Source organism: Carassius carassius, chromosome 41 (assembly GCF_963082965.1).
Source record: "Carassius carassius chromosome 41, fCarCar2.1, whole genome shotgun sequence".
NCBI lineage: Eukaryota > Metazoa > Chordata > Actinopteri > Cypriniformes > Cyprinidae > Carassius > Carassius carassius.
The window spans coordinates 4,991,050-5,013,609 of record NC_081795.1 but is presented as its reverse complement, the minus strand read 5'-3'; the positions used below and the strand labels follow the sequence as shown (position 1 = coordinate 5,013,609).

At 35.6% G+C, this 22,560-nt stretch overlaps 1 protein-coding gene across 4 annotated transcripts in view; it reads left to right on the top strand.

Annotated features, from left to right (window-relative positions):
* Positions 1 to 18,125, top strand: part of aplp1 (amyloid beta (A4) precursor-like protein 1) — a 51,740-nt gene extending 33,615 nt beyond the window's left edge. Inside the window, exons 2-17 of one of the 4 annotated variants that reach the window (XM_059534105.1) lie at positions 590 to 772; positions 4,849 to 4,978; positions 6,613 to 6,725; positions 7,043 to 7,239; positions 8,353 to 8,682; positions 8,948 to 9,068; positions 9,163 to 9,237; positions 10,081 to 10,239; positions 10,517 to 10,645; positions 11,197 to 11,296; positions 11,382 to 11,549; positions 11,694 to 11,717; positions 11,840 to 11,907; positions 13,728 to 13,793; positions 14,108 to 14,251; positions 15,245 to 18,125. In XM_059534105.1, coding sequence (XP_059390088.1) covers positions 590 to 772; positions 4,849 to 4,978; positions 6,613 to 6,725; positions 7,043 to 7,239; positions 8,353 to 8,682; positions 8,948 to 9,068; positions 9,163 to 9,237; positions 10,081 to 10,239; positions 10,517 to 10,645; positions 11,197 to 11,296; positions 11,382 to 11,549; positions 11,694 to 11,717; positions 11,840 to 11,907; positions 13,728 to 13,793; positions 14,108 to 14,251; positions 15,245 to 15,346 — 2,109 coding nt within the window. In that variant the 3' untranslated portion in view covers positions 15,347 to 18,125. Of the gene's footprint in view, positions 1 to 589; positions 773 to 4,848; positions 4,979 to 6,612; positions 6,726 to 7,042; positions 7,240 to 8,352; positions 8,683 to 8,940; positions 9,069 to 9,162; positions 9,238 to 10,080; positions 10,240 to 10,516; positions 10,646 to 11,196; positions 11,297 to 11,381; positions 11,550 to 11,693; positions 11,718 to 11,839; positions 11,908 to 13,727; positions 13,794 to 14,107; positions 14,252 to 15,244 lie in introns of all 4 variants that reach the window. The other 3 variants (XM_059534108.1, XM_059534109.1, XM_059534106.1) reach the window with 3 other exon arrangements.
* Positions 18,126 to 22,560: the final 4,435 nt, after the last annotated feature.

Here is a 22,560-nt window from a genome sequence, read left to right as displayed (position 1 = left end):
ACATTTTAGTACGATCGTCACTTCCCAATGCAAACACGCCCAATAAAATGGCCCCACCCCTGTCACTTGATTGACAGGTTTCCGTGTAGACGTTGGAAATTCAAATGCAAAAGGTATTGCGATTCCATTTGAGTTTTGGCAGTTTACATGCACAGTGCAGAGAGAGTGAAAAGGCAAATGTGGTCATTAATATTGCTATTTAAATATGACAGGCTAATAGCTCCTAAGATATGGGAAACACAATTGCAAACGGACTTTGCATTTCCATTTTAAATTTGGCAGACACTGTGCGTTCACTTAATCGAAAATGAAAACGGTAATGCGCGATTTGCATTTGCGTTTGGATTATGTCACATTTTATGCGTCCACAAATTGGAAACGCAATTGCAAATACAATTTGCAATGCCTTTTGAATAAAGTCCACAATATCATTCCATAGTTAGCACTTATATTCATGCTTTGGTTATAAACTAGTTCCCTAAGAAAACACCTGTCACTGACATGTATGCACAGCACATAATGCTTTAATGTTGAACTGAGGGTTATTCTGACTTTGAATCAGCATTATAAGTCCATATCTCTTTCTCAGGCCCTGGCCATGACGGAGGTGAATGGACCGGTTAGTCCTCATCTGGCAGAACCTCAGATTGCCATGTTTTGTGGCCGTCAGCTTCTACACATAAACACCGAGAGTGGACAGTGGGAACCAGATCCTCAGGGGCGACAGGGATGCTTCACCCAGCCCAGCAAGATCCTGTCATACTGCCAGGAGGTGATCTATTCTATTCTATTCTATTCTATTCTATTCCGTTATATTCTGTTGTGTTCTGTTCTATTCTGTTCTATTCTATTCTGTTATACTATGTTGTGTTCTATTCTATTCTGTTCTATTCTATTCTATTCTGTTCTTTTGTATTCTGTTCTACTCTGTTGTGTTCTATTTTATTCTGTTCTACTCTGTTGTGTTCTATTCTATTCTATTCTATTCTATTGTATTCTGTTGTGTTATGTTCTATTCTATTCTATTCTATTCTACTCTGTTGTGTTCTATTCTATTCTGTTCCATTCCATTGTGATCTGTTCTTTTATATTTTGTTCTATTCTATTCTGTTGTGTTCTATTCTATTCTATTCTACTCTGTTGTGTTCTATTCTATTCTATTCTATTCTATTCTATTCTACTCTGTTGTGTTCTATTCTATTCTGTTCCATTCCATTGTGATCTGTTCTGTTCTGTTCTATTCTGTTCTATTATATTCTATTCTGTTGTATTCTGTTGTGTTCTGTTCTATTCTATTCTTCTAGTTTGTGTTCTATTCTATTCTATTCTACTCTGTTGTGTTCTATTCTATTCTATTCTTTTCCATTCCATTGTGATCTGTTCTATTCTATTCTGTTCTATTATGTTCTGTTCTAATTGTGCTCTCCTTTTTATCCTGTTTTGAGCTTTATTAATTGTTTTATTTACAGTATTTTGTTTTGCGCTCTAGTTAAGTGTAGTCTTTTCTATTGTGTTGAGACATTGTTCCATTCCTTTTTGTTTTATTTGTTTGTGCTCTATTCGCTACTGTTTAATTTGTTTTAAACTGTATTTATTGATTTGAATTTTACTTAGTATTTGTTTTCTTAAAGAAAAATGTGTGCACTATTCTATCGTATTTAATTTGTTTTTAGGTTTATTTGTTTACTATTCAATTCTACTCTATTCCATTCTAGTTTCGTCTTTTCTATTCCATCGTTATATTCTAGTTTATTTTATTTTTATTTGATTTTTGATTTAGTTTTATTCCATTCAATGTTTTTGTTTTGATTCTTTTTTTATTTGTTTTGCTCTGTTGTTACATTCCAGTCTTCTTTTTCTATTCTATCAGACTTATTGTATTTTGTTCTCTTCTACTTTTACTTTCTGTTTGCCTCGTGTAATTAATTTCAGTCAAGTGCTAAACATCAAACTCAGCGCACCTACATTAGCATGCGCGCTGATTGGTTTAATTACTATGTGGACAAGAATCTGCAGACAATCTCCACTCAAGAATTTTCTCAAGGTGAACGCCGAGGGCAGCCTGTTCTAATATTAGCATTGTAAAATAAGACTAAAATGGCGTTTATGTGCATACACAGGGAACTCGATGCAAATCTCTTTCTAACTCTCGCCGTATTAAGTGTGTGGTATAATGGGCATATTTTTCACCATCAATCAGCGGTGGAGATTTATGATCTCCGTACGCCCTGAGCTCAAATGTATTGTGCTGCTAATATGTATTCTCTGACTCCTAAGAGGACTGCACGTTTTTCGTTCCCCGTTGTCTGATCTAGAGGAATTATGAATGAGAAATGAGGCCTGGTTGTTTTCCTCTGTTTTTCATGTGCGTATTTCATTGCTGAAATCAGTCTGAGCCTGAGTGTTCAGTCTGAACAAGGCACGTTTTTGTCTCTCTTTGCTCTATAAGTGTGGAGCAACGTCTGTTCAACCTTGTCTCAATCATCACACTGTCCCTACCGCCGCAGTATAAAATCACCTCGTTGTGAGCTAATCTGGGCTCAACCAGTCAACCAATCAATTTGACTAAAGGCTTTTAAAAGCGTTATTGTGCCTGCATTCTAGCCTGGCACGAAGTGGCATATATATAAGCTAGCTGGCACATGTGACATCAAAATTGAATGAAGAGGCCAAACAATATGTCATTCTCCTGGCTGGATGAGGTTTAGACTAGCAGGCGGTCTGCCAGTGGACTGCGTCCTCATTGCCAGAGCTTGTTTAGAACATAATAATCCCTTCCCATATGTCTGTAAGATTACACTCTCGCTCACTGCAGCCCAGTGCGAATAGATTTGATGCATGCATGTACCCAGAACAATAATCTTTTTCTCTTTTTGAAAGAATATTTGTATATTCTTGATGATGTTAATTTGAACCGTATGTCATAATTGAGACGTAATGGACTCAAGGTTGTCCTGTGTTGTGAATATATTTAAAGGATGTTAAAAAGGAGTGTGTGCTACTCCAATAGACATAGAGTCACAATTTAGTGTTATCCTTAATATAAAAATAATTAAGAGACAAATTTCACTATAGGAGATAATATCCCTGGAAAATAAAATAAAATAATGTTATTCAATGGATATTGGGCATCTGTTTTAATATACTGTATATGTATTTTAAGGCATAATATTGGTAGAAAATATTAAAATAAAATGTTATGAACAATAACAATGTTATTCAATGGATGTTGAGCATTATATATATATATATATATATATATATATATATATATATATATATATATATATATATATATATATATACATACAGTACAGACCAAAAGTTTGGACACACCTTCTCATTCAAAGAGTTTTCTTTATTTTCATGACTATGAAAATTGTAGATTCACACTGAAGGCATCAAAACTATGAATTAACACATGTGCAATTATATATGGAATTATATACATAACAAAAAAGTGTGAAACAACTGAAAATATGTCATATTCTAGGTTCTTCAAAGTAGCCACCTTTTGCTTTGATTACTGCTTTGCACACTCTTGGCATTCTCTTGATGAGCTTCAAGAGGTAGTCACCTGAAAAGGTCTTCCAACAGTCTTGAAGGAGTTCCCCGAGAGATGCTTAGCACTTGTTGGCCCTTTTGCCTTCTGTCTGCGGTCCAGCTCACCCCTAAACCATCTCGATTGGGTTCAGGTCCGGTGACTGTGGAGGCCAGGTCATCTGGCGCAGCACCCCATCACTCTCCTTCTTGGTCAAATAGCCCTTGATGCCTTCAGTGTGACACTACAATTTTCATAGTCATGAAAATAAAGAAAACTCTAAACTCTGGCAAATAAAATAAAATTGAAATAGGACAAAAAAAGTGAATAACAGAATATTATTCAGTGCGTGTTGAGTGTCTATTTTAATGTATTGTGTATGTACTGTATATTTTAGGACAGAATATTGGAAGACAAGAGAACAATAGTCTTGAATATAAAGTGTTATGAGGTTTATTAATATAGGTTATTGATTACATATTTTTATATCTGTGTGGCTGACCTTGTCGTGTCAAATCTATATATATATATATATATATATATATATATATATATAAAATATATAGTAAAACAACAGCCCTAATGTGACAATACTCATGTATATTCCTGAACATACATATGCATGTCTATCCATTTTTCTTCTTTTCCTAAACTCCCTCTCGCCTGTGATTTGTTACACTCAGTTTATTAATGATTATATTTTGAATCATAAATAAATCCTAATAATGTACAGATGAGTCAGTATGACTCAGTGCCCCTGCAAACATGTTTTGAAGGTGAGGTGTAATTGCTTTGGAAATTCGGGAATATTACGCAATGAGTTTTCAGACGCCCCCTAGTGCCAAGTTCAGATATGTATTTCACATTATTTTATTAACTTTAAAGCGCTGCAGTCTTAGCTGGCACGATTGACTCCACGACTCCCTCTTGTGGTCAAATGAGAGGTTTCCCATTAAAAAGAAACCAGCTTAAAAAAAAAAGCATCCTTTATGTATTTATCTGGCTTGTTATTAATTGCATGTGTGGTTTAGCTACAGGGTCATATTAAAAGACTGCTTCATTTTCAGAAACAACAGTTTACTGTGCAATAACGGCTTCCATGGACCCTTATCCTGTAGTGCTATTTATTTCTTTTTGTCCCGCTCCTTTTCATCCCCTTGTTCTTTGTCTTTTCTTTTGTTTTCTGCATGATAAACTTACTATTCCCCTGTCCTTTTTCCAGCTGTTGTGATCCTGACTCCTGTCCCCTTCTCTTTCCTCACGTGTGTGTGTGTGTGTTTGTGTCTGTCATTCTCACCGTATGTCAGATGTATCCAGGACTACAGATCTCCCATGTGGAAGAGGCCTCCTCTCCAGCGACCATCCCGGGCTGGTGTAAGAAGGGCTGGGGTCACTGTCAGACCCGCTCCTTCATCGTCGTGCCCTACCGTTGTCTGGGTGAGTCACAAACACACCATAAACAGTTTATAATACAGATATCCCACAAGAACGCAGTATAGACCAGATTTAAAAAGCAATATCATATGTAATTCAATGAATCGTGTGTTAATATAATTGTTTTATATAGCTAAAACCAAAAAATGAATCATCATTTAGGTTGTAGTTTTTTTTCTTTTTCTTTGGTGATCTATTCCTGTAAGTAAGACTTGTTAATGTACATTTTGTTTATGAATTTCCTAAACATCATTTTATAGTACATTGTACTCTGTGATCATGTTATATCACAATCAAAAATATATAAATAGATCCTAAATATGTTGGCTCATTACTAATGTTGATGAATATGTAATGCTTGTGCAGCTGTTTGGCTCTGAGGGGCTTTTGTCCTTGGTTTTTGTTCCCACTTCTTATATTCTTTTATTTGCAACATCAGCTCATGTGGACATTTTCAAAAATGCTAACGCTACTTTTTTAATGCCAGTACTGTCTACCTCAGTTCTCATTATAGTAGCTTCTTTGAATTTATTTATGTATTCCAGTAATTATCATAAACACTCTATTGTTCAAAGGTTTGGGGTCTGTAGAATGTATCAATGTTTTTGGAATAATTCTCTCACACTGACCTAGTCTGTATTTATTTGATCAAAAATACAGTAATAATATTCCACACAATGTCTCTTTTTACTATTTAAAATAACTGATTTCTATTTTAATATATTAAAAAAAAAATGTATTTATTCCTGTGATGAAAAGCTGGATTTTTGTGCAGCCATTTTTTAGTGTCACACGATCCTTCGGAAATCATTCAGAATTATTTATTGTTATTTTTAAAAGTTGAAACTATGGAAGCCTATAAAAAAATTTAAAATCCTTAATTGCGAAATAAGTTCATTTAGTAATTCACAATTCTGACTGTTTTTCTCACAATTCTGAATGTATATCTCACAATTTGGACTGTTTCTCTCACAATTCTCTAAGATATAAACAGTTCTGAGGAGAAAAGACATAATTTTAGTTTTTATTCCGTGGCAGAAAAACAAAACAGAAACAGAATTGTAAGATGTAAATTCAACATTCAGAGTAAAAAAAAGTCAGAATTCTGACTTTGTATCTTGGAATACTGAGTTTTGTTTCCTCAGAATTGCCAGAAACAAATCTAAATTGTGAGAAGTCACAATTACCTTATTATGTGTGTGTGTGTATATATATATACATATATATATATATATATATATATATATATATATATATATATATATATATATATATATATATATATATATATATATATATATATATATATATATATATATATACATACATACATACGCAACACACACACACACACACACACACATATATATATATATATATATATATTTTTTTTTTTTTTTCCAGGATACTTTGTTCTAACATTGCAAACGTGTTTATTGTCGCTTTTGTTCAATTTAATGCATCTTTGCTAAGTAAAACTATAAATTTCTTAAAAAAAAAAAAATTCTTACTGACCCCAAACTTTTGAACAGTCGTTATTAAAGGATTATTAATAATCCTTTAATAATCCTTTATTAATAATGTCATTTTATTTTTTTTCAAATGACCCTATGTAATTGTCTCTGCCTATCTCTCAGTGGGTGAGTATGTCAGTGAGGCACTCTTGGTTCCGGATCGTTGCCGTTTCTTACACCAGGAGCAGATGGATTCTTGTGAGAGCTACGTGTACTGGCACAACATCGCCAAAGAGGTAAATACTAAAAGCACACAAAATTACAACCTGGAAAAGTATTAGAACTGTAATTCAACTTTAATAGCTTCACATCTTTAATGGTGAGTCTGATGCCTGTGAAACATGAGTCCCCGCTGTGATCTATGTTATGATCTTCTATTCTCATTTCCTCTCTGCACTATCACCAGTATCCCCTGGTACTTAAAGTTTTCCCATTTGAATGTTGTAGGTCATTTCACCCTGACACGTATGCGCAATTACAAAAAGAGAAAAAAAATAAATAAAAAGTTTTTAAAGCACTGCCACAGTCATTCATCTTCTGCTCTGCTCATCAGGCCTGCACAGCTGACAGTCTGGAGCTGCACAGTTATGGGATGTTGTTGCCATGCGGTGACCGTTTCCGTGGGGTGGAGTACGTCTGCTGTCCTGGAAGGGCAGGATCCAGTGGACGGGGAGAGACAGAGACTACAAACACTGTACAGGGAGAAACAACACCTTTCGTGTCCATGGCTGGAGAAAAAGTGCTCACCAGGTAAAGAACCTTTGTATTATGTTATATTATATGTTTCTGGTTCCTTTATTGATTTTTGTAAAAAAAATTCTGTTACTTTTTCAGTTAATTCAGTTACTTTACCAAATGATGAGATTTCAATATATCCAAAAATAGTTCTTACAAAACTTATTCTAATTTAGATTTTGGTCTAAAGAGTTACTGCAGTTGAAAGCTGTTTGTGATTGATTCATTAAAGAGTCAGCTCATACGAGTCATTCATTTGGGACGTATTTTCAGGAATCAAATTATGTTTTTGATTCGTTAAATCACTTGTTCAAGAATCAAAATACACAGGTTTGGATGTACAGTACTGTTTATTTGATTCAATAAAAAGAATCAACTCATAACTGTTATTTGTTCAGGAATCAGACTACACTGGTTGCACTGTATGTGTTTGATTCAGTAAAAAGAATCATTAGAATCATTTGTTGAGGAATCGGTTTACACTGATTACAATATATGTTTTTGATTTAACTAAAAATAACTGACTCATATAAGTTAAAAAATCATATTGTACCACTTGCACTGTATGTGATTCATGAAAACAATAAACTTAAATAAGGTTTGAGAATTACTCAATTATTATGTGTTTAATTCACTAAAAATAACCAACTCATATGAGTCACTCATTTGTTAATCAGTCCTTACTGATTGCGCTGTATGTGTTTGCTTCTCTAAAAAGTGCCAAGTCATTTGTTTAGGAATCAGACTACAATGGTTGTGCTGTTTGTTTGATTCACGAAAAAGAACCGCTTCATACGAGTCATTTGTTTGAGAATTAGACTACTGGTTGCACTGTATTTGTTTGATTCACTAAAAATAATCACCTTATAAATGTCACTTGTTCTGGAATCAGACTACACTAGTGGTCTGCATGTTTTTTATTAATATTTTGCCTGTATGTTTTTTTTTTTTTTTTTTTAAGAAACTGCACATATGAGAATCAGACTACATTGGTTGCACTGGATGTTTGATTCACTAAAAGGAATCATCTTAGACTCATTCCTTTGAGAATCAGACTACCTTGGTTGCACCTTGATTAAAATATGAAAAAAAAAACGTTTAACTTTAAAATCCTTCCCACTTGATCAGTGTGAAAACGATGCCACCCATTCCCAGTCCCTCTCCCGAGACCGACATCGAGGAAGATGATATGGAGGAGGAAGAGGAAGAGGTAGTAGAGGAAGAAGCAGAGGAAGAAGAAGAAGAGGAGGAAGGCAATGATGAAGATCCAGCTGAGGCAGAGGAAACTGAAGAGGAGGAAGCCGCAACGAAGGTGAAGGACCAAGAAGACTATGAGTATCCCATTGACTCTCATTTCCAAGGCCAAGACTACATGGACAACTTCTACTACGACAAGAACCTCCAGTCTGCCAAAGCCTTCACCCAGCCTCAAACAAGGACGGACAGCCGTGAGTCTTACTGATGTTTCAAATCGTCTCTCACACACAGACACTCAGCAGAGGTTAAACAGGAAGCGTGAGGTGAAACCACATTGCATTTTTAATGCTTCCTCTTTAACTCCCTCTCATATAGAGATTTAAGTAAACACGCTGCTGGGATTGATGCTACTTCAGTCTTACTGAGCCCTAGAGTTCCTTTTTTCCTTCTTTGATAGATTTATGGATTAAATAATCACTGATTGGTGCTTAATTAACTCCCTTTCTCTCCTGTGGGTAGCGCCCACTCCTCGTCCTACAGATGGAGTGGATGTTTACTTCGAGATGCCGGGCGACGACAGTGAACATGCCAGCTTCCTACGTGCCAAGTTGGACCTGGAGGAACGGCGAATGAAACGCATCAATGAGGTAAGGGAGGCGGGGCTTTTTATGTGTGTGTGTTTAAGGTCTTATGTGACTTAAGAATGATTAAGAGGGAATCGTGACTTTATTTGTGCATCAGATCATGAAGGAGTGGGCAGAGGCAGACAACCAGTCAAAGAACCTGCCCAAGTCAGACCGCCAGGCACTGAACGAGGTACAGAAATGAATTAATTGATTGTGTTGTGTAATGCTTTTATTAAGTAAGGATGCATTAAATAGGGTTAACATAACAGTTGAGAGATTTATAATGTCACAAAACATCTGAAGCAGCAGCATTGATATTAATACTACTGTAAATGTTTCTTGAATAATTTTTGAATGTGTCACTAAAGACTGGAATAATGGCTGCTTCAAATTCAGCTCTTCATCACAGAAATAAATTACATTTTGAAATATATTAAAATAACATTTTAGCAAATAAATGCAGCTTTTGTGAACATAAACTTTACTAAAAAAAACTTTTTTATTAAAATAAAATCTTACCAACCTAAACTTACAGTAGTATGCTATTTGTTAAAGGGGTCATATTTTACACTTTTGTTACACATTTTTTTTTTTTTTTGTCAAAAACTGTCACAATTTACAGTAGATTCTCTTGACTCATGATCTTAGGACTGACCCTTAGATTTTAACAGACTACTGTAAATGTTATCGGCTTGAATAGTCTGATTAGGTAAAATGTGTTGCATGTGATATAAATAAAGGTAATGGCAACAATAAATTAATACTGATAGTTCTCTTGAGGGTGAACTTAATCGTTATCCCTGACATCCTGGTAAAAAAAAAAAAAAAAAACCAATTCTTCACAAGTGGGTACAGAAGCAAACTTGCATTCAGATCTTACAGAAATGGACACTTTGATCGCTCCAGTCAATTCCTATTGAATAAAATTCCATTATGTCTTCTTCTTATCTTGTTAACTATACTGTGTTTCAATTAAAAATGTTAATACTGTGACTATTCTCAAAAATGTCTCTCTTTTTCTCTCTCTTCCCAGCATTTCCAGTCTGTTTTACAGACCCTTGAGGAGCAGGTAGCGGGTGAGAGGCAGAGGCTGGTGGAGACGCACCTGGCCCGCGTTGTTGCCACCCTGAATAACAACCGTAGACTGGCTCTGGAGAGCTATCTGAGCGCTGTGCAGAGCGACCCTCCACAGGTCCGTCCTCTTAAAGAGAACTGTTAGCAATATTAGCACAATTCAGTACAATTCAGAACAATATATGTTTTTTCTTAATTATCATCAACATTCACATTTACGTAATTGGCAGACACTTTAATTCAAAGCAATTTAAACTGCATTCAAGGATCCATTTTTATTCAATTCATTCTTTCCCTGGGAATCAAACCTGTGACATTGGTGCAGGTAGTGCCATGCCATGTTTCTAATTCTCTCTTTTTTTGACAAGATTTCTCTTTCTCCAACTCCCTCACAGCCGGACCGTGTTCTTCAGGCTCTGAAGCGTTATATGGCCGCAGAGCAGAAGGACAGACGACACACTCTACGTCATTACCAGCACATTGAGTCCGCCGACCCTCAGAAAGCTGAGCAGATGAAATTCCAGGTTTGAGACATACACCCAGATCATCTCTACAACTTTAACCCCTTACAATAAGATCTGATTTGTTAACATTAGTTTAATGTTTTAACAGTAGTAACTAGTTCACAGTGCATAAACTGATATGTACAGATACAAACTTTAATTTATAAAATGTTGAAATTAATGCCGCAAAAGTATTACTAATTGAAAAAAAGTGTTCATTTATCACTTTTATAACATAACACTTTACTTTTTTATAGGGCTTCACAATTTGGCCCAAAATGGTGTGATATTAAATAAATTTCATGATCATTTAATAATAATAGCATATCAGAACATATGTGACTTGTAATAAATATATTGTTGTCTGAAGCAGAATTTTGAATTAATAGGATTTCAGTGTGGGCGGAGCTACCTAGCACAGCATGGCACGAATAGAAATCAAAATGTCTCACTGCTAATTGTAGACGTGTCTGTCTGCTTAACGCAGACATGAAAAGGATGAGATTTATTGCTTGGTCATGTTAAATAATGCAAAGATAAATGAAAAGGTAATTTGATATCTGTGTTTGAAGGTCTACACACACCTGCATGTGATCGAAGAGAGGATGAACCAGAGCCTGGCTCTGCTATACAAGGTCCCTGGCCTGGCTGAAAAACTTCACGATGAGATCCGTAAGAAGTGTTTTTGTGACTCCCTTGCTGCCTCAGAAGTCTAATAGCTCTCAGAATCATTCATTGAATCTGTCTGTCTCTGCAGAGGAGTTAGTGAGAACAGAGAGGGGGGACATCAGCGAACTCATGACCACTTCCTTTTCTGAGACGCGCACCACTGAAGAGTTGCTTCCTGCCGAGAGTGAAGAGGAGCGAGATGATGAGGAGGAAGAAGACAGAGCTTTTCAGAATCGCCCCTACCCACCACGCATCGGTACAATAACCACATATACAAAACACATGCATTACAAAGAAGGAAATGAAGCTTAACACAACAAATATTGAGCATGATCACATTGTGAAAATACTTACCATTCTTTATCCTATTCCTTCTATCTCTTTATTTTTGGAAATGTAGACCCCCAGCCTAATGAAAAAAAAGGTAAATCCTAAGCTCTGGTTACACTTCCTGTAATATCATTCTCATATTATAGTTTGTTCTTATACTGCATGTATATAGTTTTTTATTTACAGTTATATATGAATATTCCTGTATTTCCACAGTTTCATCAGTGGATGAGTATGACTACACCACCTCTGAGAGAGGACCAACTTATGAATATGAGGAGAAGGTTAGAGCAAATTCTAACACAGAATAACCATTTACAATTGTATGTGTACTAGTGTTGCTCAGCAAGTGTTTCTTTCCAAAGTGACTTTGCTTTAGAATGAAATACATGCTTAATACTTACTGAATACTGCTAAGTATACACTATTTACTCCCTTTTATTCCACATATAAACCAGTAGTAATGCTGCATCGTTGTCACATGACATTACTAAGCTACATGTCAGATAGGGGTGCACAAATGGGGGGGAGGGGGTGGAATCTAATTATAATATTGCTATTGATTATATATGTAGTTATATAATAATACTATTATTATTATAATTATTCAATGAAAATTATAAAATAAAATATTGCAATTGTAATAATAAATAACTATAATCATCATCATCAATATTTTTATTATTACTAATGCTTTTCCGAACAAGACAGTATGATGTTTCTGCAGTCTTGTACGTTTACCACAGGATGGCACCATTTGTAGTTGAATAAATTGAGATTATGTTTCCCCAAGTAAAAAAAATAAAATAAATAATTATTCAAATTTTCTCACATTCTGCAAGGGTTTTCCAAACTTTCACATGCCGCTATATATATATATATATATATATATATATATATATATATATATATATATATATATATATGTATATATATATATATATATATATATACATATATATATATATATACAATTTGAATAATTTTAACAAAACAAGAGATTATTTTTTATTTAGTTTTTACCTGAGTAAGATATTGTACATAAAATATGTTTACATTTAGTCCACAACACAAAAAAAAAAAAATAGCTGAAATTATTAAAATAGCCCCATTCTAAAGTTTGGGGACCCTTGGTTCTTAATACTGTGTGCTGTTACCTGGATGATCCACGACTGTCTTTCTGTTTTGAGATGGTTGTGCATGAGTCCCTTGTTTGTTCTGAAGAGTTAAACTGAGAACTGTTCTTCAGAAAAATCTGTAAGGTCCTGCAGATTCTTCAGTTTTCCAACTTCTTTCGCATATTTGAGCCCTTTCCAGCAGTGACTGTATGATTTTGAGATCCATCGTTTCACACTAAAGACAACTGAGGCACTCAAACACAACTTTGAACTCGATGAAGATGTCTAAATTTTTCTTTTTTTATTGAAATATATATTTTTTTCCATTTAGTTCTGCCCTTCGTAAGCAACAGAAGATACTTGTATGTTTCCCAGAACAAAAATTAAGTACAATGAACCTTGATCTTCAAATTCCAAAAGTTTTCACCCCCCAGCTCTTAATGCATCTTGTTTCCTACTGGAGCATCTGTGAACCTTTTTTAATAGTTGTGTTTGAGTGCCTTAATTGTCATCAGTGTAAAAAAAAAAAAAACGGATCTCAAAATCATACAGTCACTGCTGCAAAGGGTTCAAATATGCAAAGATGCTGGAAAACTGAAGAATCTGCAGGACCTTAAAGATTTTTCTGATGAACAGTTCTCAGTTTAACGGTTCAGAACAAACAAGGGACTCATGCAAAACCATCACAAATCAGAAAGAAAATTGTGATCATCCAGATAACAGCACACAGTATTAAGAATCAAGTGTTCCCAAACTTTTGAATGGGTTTATTTTAATAATTTCAGTAATTTTTTTGTCTTTTGGACTATATGCAAACTACTTTTATGTAAAATATCTTACTCAGGACAGTACTAAATAAAAAAATTAACATGCATTTAGTATGATCTCTCTTATTTTTTTATTATTCAATACTTGTAAGCTGAAAGCTCGAGTAGAATTTAAAATGATTTTTTTATCACATGAACTCTGTGTCGTGTGTTCCTCAGATCAACACCTCTGTGGAGCTGAAACAGGTGGTCTACAAGTCTCCAGGAATCCAGAGAGATGAGCTGGTGAGCATATATATACAGGTCCTTCTCTTTGCATATTGTGATAAAGTTCATTATTTTCCATAATGTAATGATAAAAATTTAACTTTCAAATATTTTAGGTTCATTGCACTCCAACTGAGATATTTCAGGTCTTTTATTGTTTTAATACTGATGATTTTGGCATACAGCTCATCAAAACCCAAAATTCCTATCTCAAAAAATTAGTAGAATGAATTTACATCGTAAGCAAAAAAAACTATACCCCCTCAGGTGCTGATTTGGTTCTTGTATTGTACTGAATGTGAAACTCAATGCCTCATTGTTTTCTAACACAGCAGCCGGATGTTTTGGAGACATTTAACCGTGGGGCAATGGTGGGGCTTCTAGTGGTCGCCGTGGCTATCGCTATGGTGATGGTCATCAGCTTGTTACTAATTCGCCGTAAGCCTTATGGAACCATCAGTCATGGCATAGTGGAGGTGAGAGTTTGTCTGAGAGGATCTCTACTGACATTTGCATGTTTGTATTTGAAGCAGCATGTCCAAGAAACAGGGTCAACCCCAGACTCAAAAGGGCTTCTGGCTGATGTTTATGGTTTACGTGCTGGCATAGTTCAATTACACCATAACCCATTTAAGTACTTTATATTTATCTATAACATGAGGAAGTAACAACCAAGCCCTGAAGCAGTTTCCTGTTGCTATCTGTTTTGCAATCTAGTCATTTGATACCTAATCTGATGTTTTTGTTTGATAGGGAAAAAAACATAAAAGGAAAAGTCAAGTCATGAATAGTTATTGAATAGTTAATTAAAAAGTCATATGTACATAGAGTATTCTGCCAAGTATTTCATAAGTCTATTGTGAAAAGTTTCACAAAACTTGTAAAAGACAAACACAGGCATTTATGAATCATGAATAACATTCCCTTTTTCAATAACTCCATGAATATTTACCCAGTAAACAATTAAGTGGACATGAAATAAAGATTTGTGTTGAAATTACTTTGTAGAGACAGTGGACCATTTCTGCTTTAACAAATAAAAAAAGTTAATCATTTTGAAATAAAGTTTGAAATGAGAAAAGTAGCATTTGTGTAATCTATAGCTGCAATTATAGTATTGCAATATTACGTTTATTAGACAAGGTAATTGAGGATCCTGTCATTTTTTTTATTTCTTAAAAAAAAACTAAGATTTTTATTTGATAACTTTCTTACAAATGCATTTTTTAAATATATTTTTACATTTCCCGCATTTTTATACTGGTTGGCCACACATATGCTAACACAAGTCACTAATTTTGTTAAATCTTAAATAGTTTTTTTCCATACGGGAAGCCCACTCAAATGTGCCTGCCTTAATGATTTCAGATTTACTCAACTTATTAGAACGTTTCCGTTCATTAATTTTTCCCATTTAATATCTCTTATGCTCCATTCTAAGCGATTCTTTCTCCTCGTCTCTCTCCCAGCAGGTCGACCCCATGCTGACCCCCGAGGAGAGACAGCTGAATAAGATGCAGAATCACGGCTATGAAAACCCCACTTACAAATTCTTCGAGCAAATGAACTGAGGAGGGCTCTGCAGTCTCCAGGCCATGCCCTCCTCTCTCGCCTCCCGTTTTTTGATTGGGGTTTCCACTGCAACCCCCTCTCCCTCGTACTGTATGTATGACTATATGACCGATGTTCAAAATGTACAACAAACCTGGCACGTAAATAGGGAGTTTGTAGTAAAACGTTTGCATACTACTCTCTCATCAGGGAGAGAGACTAATAAGAGAATCCGCAGAACTCCGAAAGCTCCTTTATCCCCCGGTTTTTCCTTTCATTCATGAGGGTGAGGCTGCGCCGAGCATGGTCGGCCGTTTTAAAATCTTGGAATAGTGTCACACTTTCTTTCAGAATGAATTTCAAAGAAGCTAAACTCGACCTGAGTGCTTTGTTTTTGTCGCTTCTATTTTCAAAGCAGTTTATTTCACGGTGAAACTGTGATATGAATGAAATAATATATTTTTGAGTTCACCGGAAGATGTTTTGACCCTCTAAGACAACGTAGTTCTAGAAACCATTTTAGAATAACCTGCTAGTCTCTTTCTGTTTGACTTCAGACATTAAACGAGCGAGGTTTGTATTCGCGCGTAACTCAACCATCCGACATTCTAATAGATTGTTAGTCTCAAATCACACAGAATCAGTGTTTTAAATGTAGGCTACCACGAACGTTCATCGAACAATACTACCCGAAAGCTTAAAATATTTTTTGGTATTGCTTCTTTAAAAGTCAATTCCAAGTAATCTGAAGTCCATACACGTAAAGAAAAGCATGCGAAATTTGGTGTATGATGCTATAACGTACTTGTGTTGGTCCTGTTTCTTGCTTTTTGATAAAAATTTAAATATCACACTGCAACAATGATGTGTACATAACTAAAGACGTAACTAAAATAGACGTTTCTATCATTAATTTGTATCGACGCAATGTGTGGATGTAAAGATGACCTTGTGCTGCTCACACAGAGAACGAAACATTTCCTAACATGGCTGAATGAAAACGGACTGTTGTATAAACCAGCACAAGAAAATGAGACAGTAACTTCTGACTGAATGTATCTTCGGTAGACATAGGCTCCATTCACGTCCCTCATCACACAACGCGGCGATTAGAGTGTAGGTTAGTAAGCTTAGCTAATCGCTCCGTTTTCATACAGTAGTTGATTCAACTGCTGAGGGTTTGTGTTGCGTAACTGAAACTAGCATCACCTCTGAAAAAAACTGACGAGATGTGATTCCAAAACTGGTTTAGCTTTCGGTAAGTCTTTAAATTCAAGGTTGTTGCTTTTTTTATATATATATATTTGAGGGTTATAGAGTTGTCTGTCTAATGCGTTTCTGTTTTAGTACATGATAGAAATTTGAAATCAATTTTTTGAGTGTCTGTCGCTGTGACACAAATAATGTAAACCCAACAATTACTGTTAACCTGTTGTAGAAAGGACATGTCTTGCTCTAAATCGTTTTATTAGTAGACCGAACAGGTTTTTGAGAAGAAAACAGCATCATCCTGTGCTTATATATTACATGACATATCAGCAGAAGTGAAACCAAAGTGTGGGCCCAGTACATTTTTGTTTGTCATTACTTCAGTCCAAAACTAAATTTTTATACCAAACTAAACTCCGTCCCATGAAATCTTAGCTTATAGTTATTTAAAATAATAATGAATACACAGATTTATTATGGATGCAACAAACCTTTTGACATGATCATTTGTGTCTGATTGCATTGCCTTTTTTGTCTTCCTTTGTTTGTTCCGCAAACATTTTGAACACATCTGAACTGAATCCAAACCACAGAAGCAGCTTGCTTAACTGTAGATTATTGGAGGATTTGATTGGACAGAAGCTTCTATTTGCATTCTAATAATTTTAAGGCATTATTAGATTTATTAGACTTAGAATGGTCTAATTCAACGACTGGCACCAGATGCTCATGGCACTTAAAACGGATCATGGATGACCTTATGATGTTTTGATCACTCTGAGGTGGATTTATGAATTATGAGTTATAATTTAGGACTCATATAGATTTTGTACCAGCAACAAACAGATTTAGGATGGTGTATTCAATAGGGATTGAATTTAAGTTCATAAATTTCTTCTCTTGGTTGAAATGACCATTCCCTCTTTTATCCTGAACCAATAGAAATGTAAACAGATGTTTTAACTGCTGCATTATTGCCTTTTTCAATGCTGTGTTTTGGATGTAATTATATGTATTTTTTATTTAAGTCAATATTAATTTGAGTTTGGGTCATTTGCTATATAGATTTGGACTGTAAACACTGAATGGGTCTCATGCTTGAAAACTAAACTAATTAACTGCGAGCACAACTGTATCCAGATCATCTGTGTCCATTCATCAGTACTTCACAATCTTTCCACATCTTGCTGAAGAATCAATAAAGTGAAGATTATGATGGAAATGCATTTAGCTTACATCTAATGTGTTGAACATCCTAACCCAATTTTATCTAGCAATCAAATTACTAACATATATTGAAGATACAGATTGATAATGTAAAATAATTGGTTACATTAAAAGTAACGGTGTAACTTGGTGAACTGTTGCTTTAAGTAACTTGTTGTTAAGCTACTGAAACCAATGCAGTGAAATAAGCTGATCTCGAATTGTCCTGAATTTCACCAAAGACGTGTTCTGGATATGATTGGAAGGCCAAATAATGTGTTGTATTTTAAATTGACATGTATAATAAGAGCAAGCAACCTGTGAACTGATCTGGCTTGTTGTATTAGCATTAAAATGACAATAAAATGATAAATGACCCACAAAGTTTGACTCTGGCTTTTAACTTTTGGAAATAATGTGCATTATAGCGAATGGCATCCTCCTGTTAAGCTTCTTATCATCCTTAACAAACTAAATTACACTTCAGTTTATTTTGTCTGTCAGTTCATTTATTTCATGAATATTATAACTAGTACCTAATATGGTAGTATAACCAGTTAAGTGACATCAAAAAAAGCCATCAGACTTTTAATTATGCTTATTTTTATTTTCTTTCACTATACCTGTTGGGTTGAGTCCAATATTAGCTTTAGAAAATTGTGGCTTACCTTCACTTTACTGAATGATGATTTTTCCACTTGAGTGGATGGTGAACAATCTCTATTGTTTAAAGCAGAGGAACAGGAAAAACAAGCTTTGTTTAGCTATAAAGAACTCATTTACAGTACACATTTACAAAGTAGAGACATCTAAAAACCAAACTGCTTGCAGGATTTGCTGGAATGCATGATGTTGGCAGAAATCTATATAAAGTATGAACTGGTTTGTTTAAGCTGCTTTAAGAAATGTGTGAAATTCTTTAGATGTTGTTTGAATTATTATTATTATTATTATTATTATTATTATTGTTATTATTATTATTATAAATGTTTTATTTTTATTTTTTTTTGGAAGACTGGTGCTTCTTTTCAGTATAAAACCTCTGTAGTGTTTCACATTACCCATGCATGTGTTTTATTTTCCATTGCTATATTTGTTTTTGCTTCTTAATCCACTGCACAAAATAAGTTGGTAAATGTCAAACAGCAAAATAATTCATCTTGAATAGTGTCCACCCTTTGATCCATCTCATAAAAAGATTTAAGCAGTTTCTTTATATCAAATAACAACAGCACACTCAAGTTAATATTAAGAAATAGCCTCCTTCTAAGGTTAAAACCGTGTGATCAGAAGCCACCCGAGTTTAAGAGCAGAGGTTAAATTAACAGGATAGGTAAATGTATTTTGTATTTTTAAAATTTTGCTTCCACCCATTGAAACAGTATGTAGCACAATGAGACAACTAAAAAAGGCTACTTATCAGATTATCCTTTATTAACGCGTACTCTTACCCCAAACATAAACCTAACCTTACTGTGCAGTAAGCCTTGGTTGGACAATCTGATGGGTAGGATGAGATGTCAGGCACTTCAGACCTTTTTCTTTTTTTCTGTTCTTGGTTATGAAACTTATATTATTGTGGTCTCTTCACAAATGTCTAACTCACCAGCAGCCAAAGATACCTCCTGCATGTGTTTTTGTACTTGTATATAACCTTTACAAACTACCATCGCTTGAAATATTTGACTTGTTTTATTAGGAAATGACAAAGAGTGATAATCCATAAGTCTTTCATTTTTTCACTTTTCATTAACTAAAGCCATTGTCCAATTATTACTGATTATTGAGTGCTGTAATTTCAGACTGCTAACACTGAATCTGAAGGATGTTTCTCAGGACAGACTACACTAGCATTCATTAAACATCTACTACCAATTAAAATAAATAAATAAATAAAAAACATCAAGTATAAAAAGTTCCGGTTACTGTGTTTAGTTATCTTGACAAGAAATCAACTCTATCAGAATCTGATCAAACCACATGAGCCAGATCACTTGCTTAATACTTTTTCATACCATGTACACATTTAACCAGTAAACAAATAAAGTTCGCTACAATTTAATGAATCATATATAATCTTATAAAAGTTAGGATCAAGCTTTTGTTAAGGTAAATAGCTTTATCTTCTATTTAGAAATATAACATGGACAGCCAATGGACAGAGTGCTGACTTTATCTATTACTACCAACAAACAAAGAAAATTATGAATATACAAGCAAAACCGACCAACCAAATAAATAAAATGTGTCAGTACTGTGTAAAAAAAATTAGTTTACAATATTATAAAGCTTTCCAGAAAGAAAAAAAAAGTCATGTAAAAAATGTGTGATGTTCAGAAAAACACACTCTGTCTCTCTTGTGCAGATGAGATAAGATACGTAAATACTTCTTTGACCAGTTTATTATCTTTAGTTTTACAGAAACAGATATTATTGTTTTTTGTTTCACCTTACTGTGACATATTTACACAAGGTTGAATGCAGGATTAGTTACCATTACAGGCTTATTGGGAAAGCAGATAATCTAGTGCAAGTACAGCGGAGACACTTAAGGAAGCACTTTGCTTGACATAATGATTAACCCTCCTGTTACCCTCAAGTCTGACAACATCTGTTACCCATTTAATTTAAACCTCCAGAATATGATTTTTTTAAAAGGTTTGTGTCTCAGGCAATTTATGTCTTTGTTGACTACTTAAATAGCCTTTTAAGTTGACATCCACCCACCACCCCCTCCCCACCCCTTATAAATCCAGAATACCCGTTGCAGGACTATGGACACATTTACAAATCACCATAAAATCTTACTGATTGACCTCAAATTTGAAAAGTATATATATATTTGGTGTTTTATTTGTTTTATAATATTTCTAAGTATAGATTTTTGTAATCTATAACATTTGAAAAGAAAAATATATTTATTTTATCAAGGATAGTAACACGAGTTATGTTTGGGGTCAATTTGACCCCAGGAAAAACAAACACAATTTCAAACATTTAGAAGGATTTTATTTTTAAACAGAACATCATCACAATCAAAACATCAGTAAGGAACACATAACAGTCCTTTTTGTTATTAAGGATTGCAACATACATAATGTGTGGGGTCAATTTGACCCCAAGAAAAACGTCCTAGGTTACGTATGTAACCATGGTTCCCGGAAGGGAAACGAGATGCTGCATCCGAAACGCTATGGTAACACCCTTCAGCATGACCAGCTCTGAATAATATGTGAAATCAGTCTCATGAATGGGCGTGACATCATAGGCGGGTGACGTAGCGACCAGGAAGCTACAAAAGAACGTAAGGTAGAACGAGCGTCAGCTTCTAGGAATGAATCGAACTCTGGCAGGGATGCCGGAAGTATGGCTTTGAGACGCAGCATCTCGTTCCCTTTGGGGAACCATGGTTATATACATAAGCTGGGATATTACGCTTCAGGAACTCGAGCTGTGTCCAAAACACTATGGGAATGAGAATGCCCACGCCGCCAGACTTGCAAGTATATACAAGGAGCACAATTAAGGGAAGAGAAAGAAGAGCCACGAGTGGCTCGCAGATCTAAACCATAAAATCTGATGAATGTGAGGGGCGTGGACCGTCCAGCTGCGTTGCAGATGTCCTGTATAGACAAACCTGACAAGAAGGCCTTGGAGGCTGCCCTACTTTAGTTCAAGTGAGCCTTGACTCCCAATGGTGTGGGGAGATCAGAGGACTCAAGGTTTTAGGATGAAAGTGAAAGTGAAGTGACATTCAGCCAAGTATGGTGACCCATACTCAGAATTTGTGCTCTGCATTTAACCCATACGAAGTGCACACACACAGAGCAGTGAACACACACACACACACACACTGTGAACACACACCCGGAGCAGTGGGCAGCCATTTATGCTGCGGCGCCCGGGGAGCAGTTGGGGGTTCGATGCCTTGCTCAAGGGCACCTAAGTCGTGGTATTGAAGGTGGAGAGAGAACTGTACATGCACTCCCCCCACCCACAATTCCTGCCGGCCCGGGACTCGAACTCACAACCTTTCAATTGGGAGTCCGACTCTCTAACCATTAGGCCACGACTTCCCCGATAGCATCCTGATCAACCACTTCTTCTGACCGGAGGCCTCAGCCTCAATGCACCGCAGAGGAAACATGTAACCAGAGGGTGTCTGCCCACTGAATGGCCACCAAGAGGGGCACGGTAGACTGTAATGGCCGCCACATAGACCCTCAGGGTGGAGTGTGTCAAACAGCAGAGAGAAGGGCCTACAGGAACTCAGGAACTGTCCCAACTGGGCAAATAACTGGGTCGTGCTGGCAGTCTTCGCACCAGGAGGTGAAAGGTTTCCACCTCAAGGTGTACAGTTTCCTCATGGAGGGAGTTCTGGATTGAAGGATGATCTCAGCAACCTCGGTTGAGAGACCAAAAGCTACAAGATGTGCCCCCTCAGGGGCATATTGCATTTTGCCCTTCCAGTGTCAGCATTCCAAAGGCTTGCTGTTGCGTCACCTTTTGCCTTGTAGACTCCTGCCAAAATGAGCAACCCAATGTAGGCTTTCAAGTCAGTCACATCAAAGTCTTTCCAACCATCCCCATAAACACGCCTACCCTCTAAGTTTGTCATTTCAAGTACATTCTTTTCAACTGATGGTGTGATGAAAAGATGAAATGCTGATTTTATATCTTGGACATGGCTGACAATATATTTAGTGGGCCCTGGAACCATTTTGATGACATTAGCAGCACTAAGTCTATCTTTTTGTTCAGGTGGTGAGCGGGATCATGATAACATTCCATTTTTGGAAGGTAATGCTTTTGTGGGTGG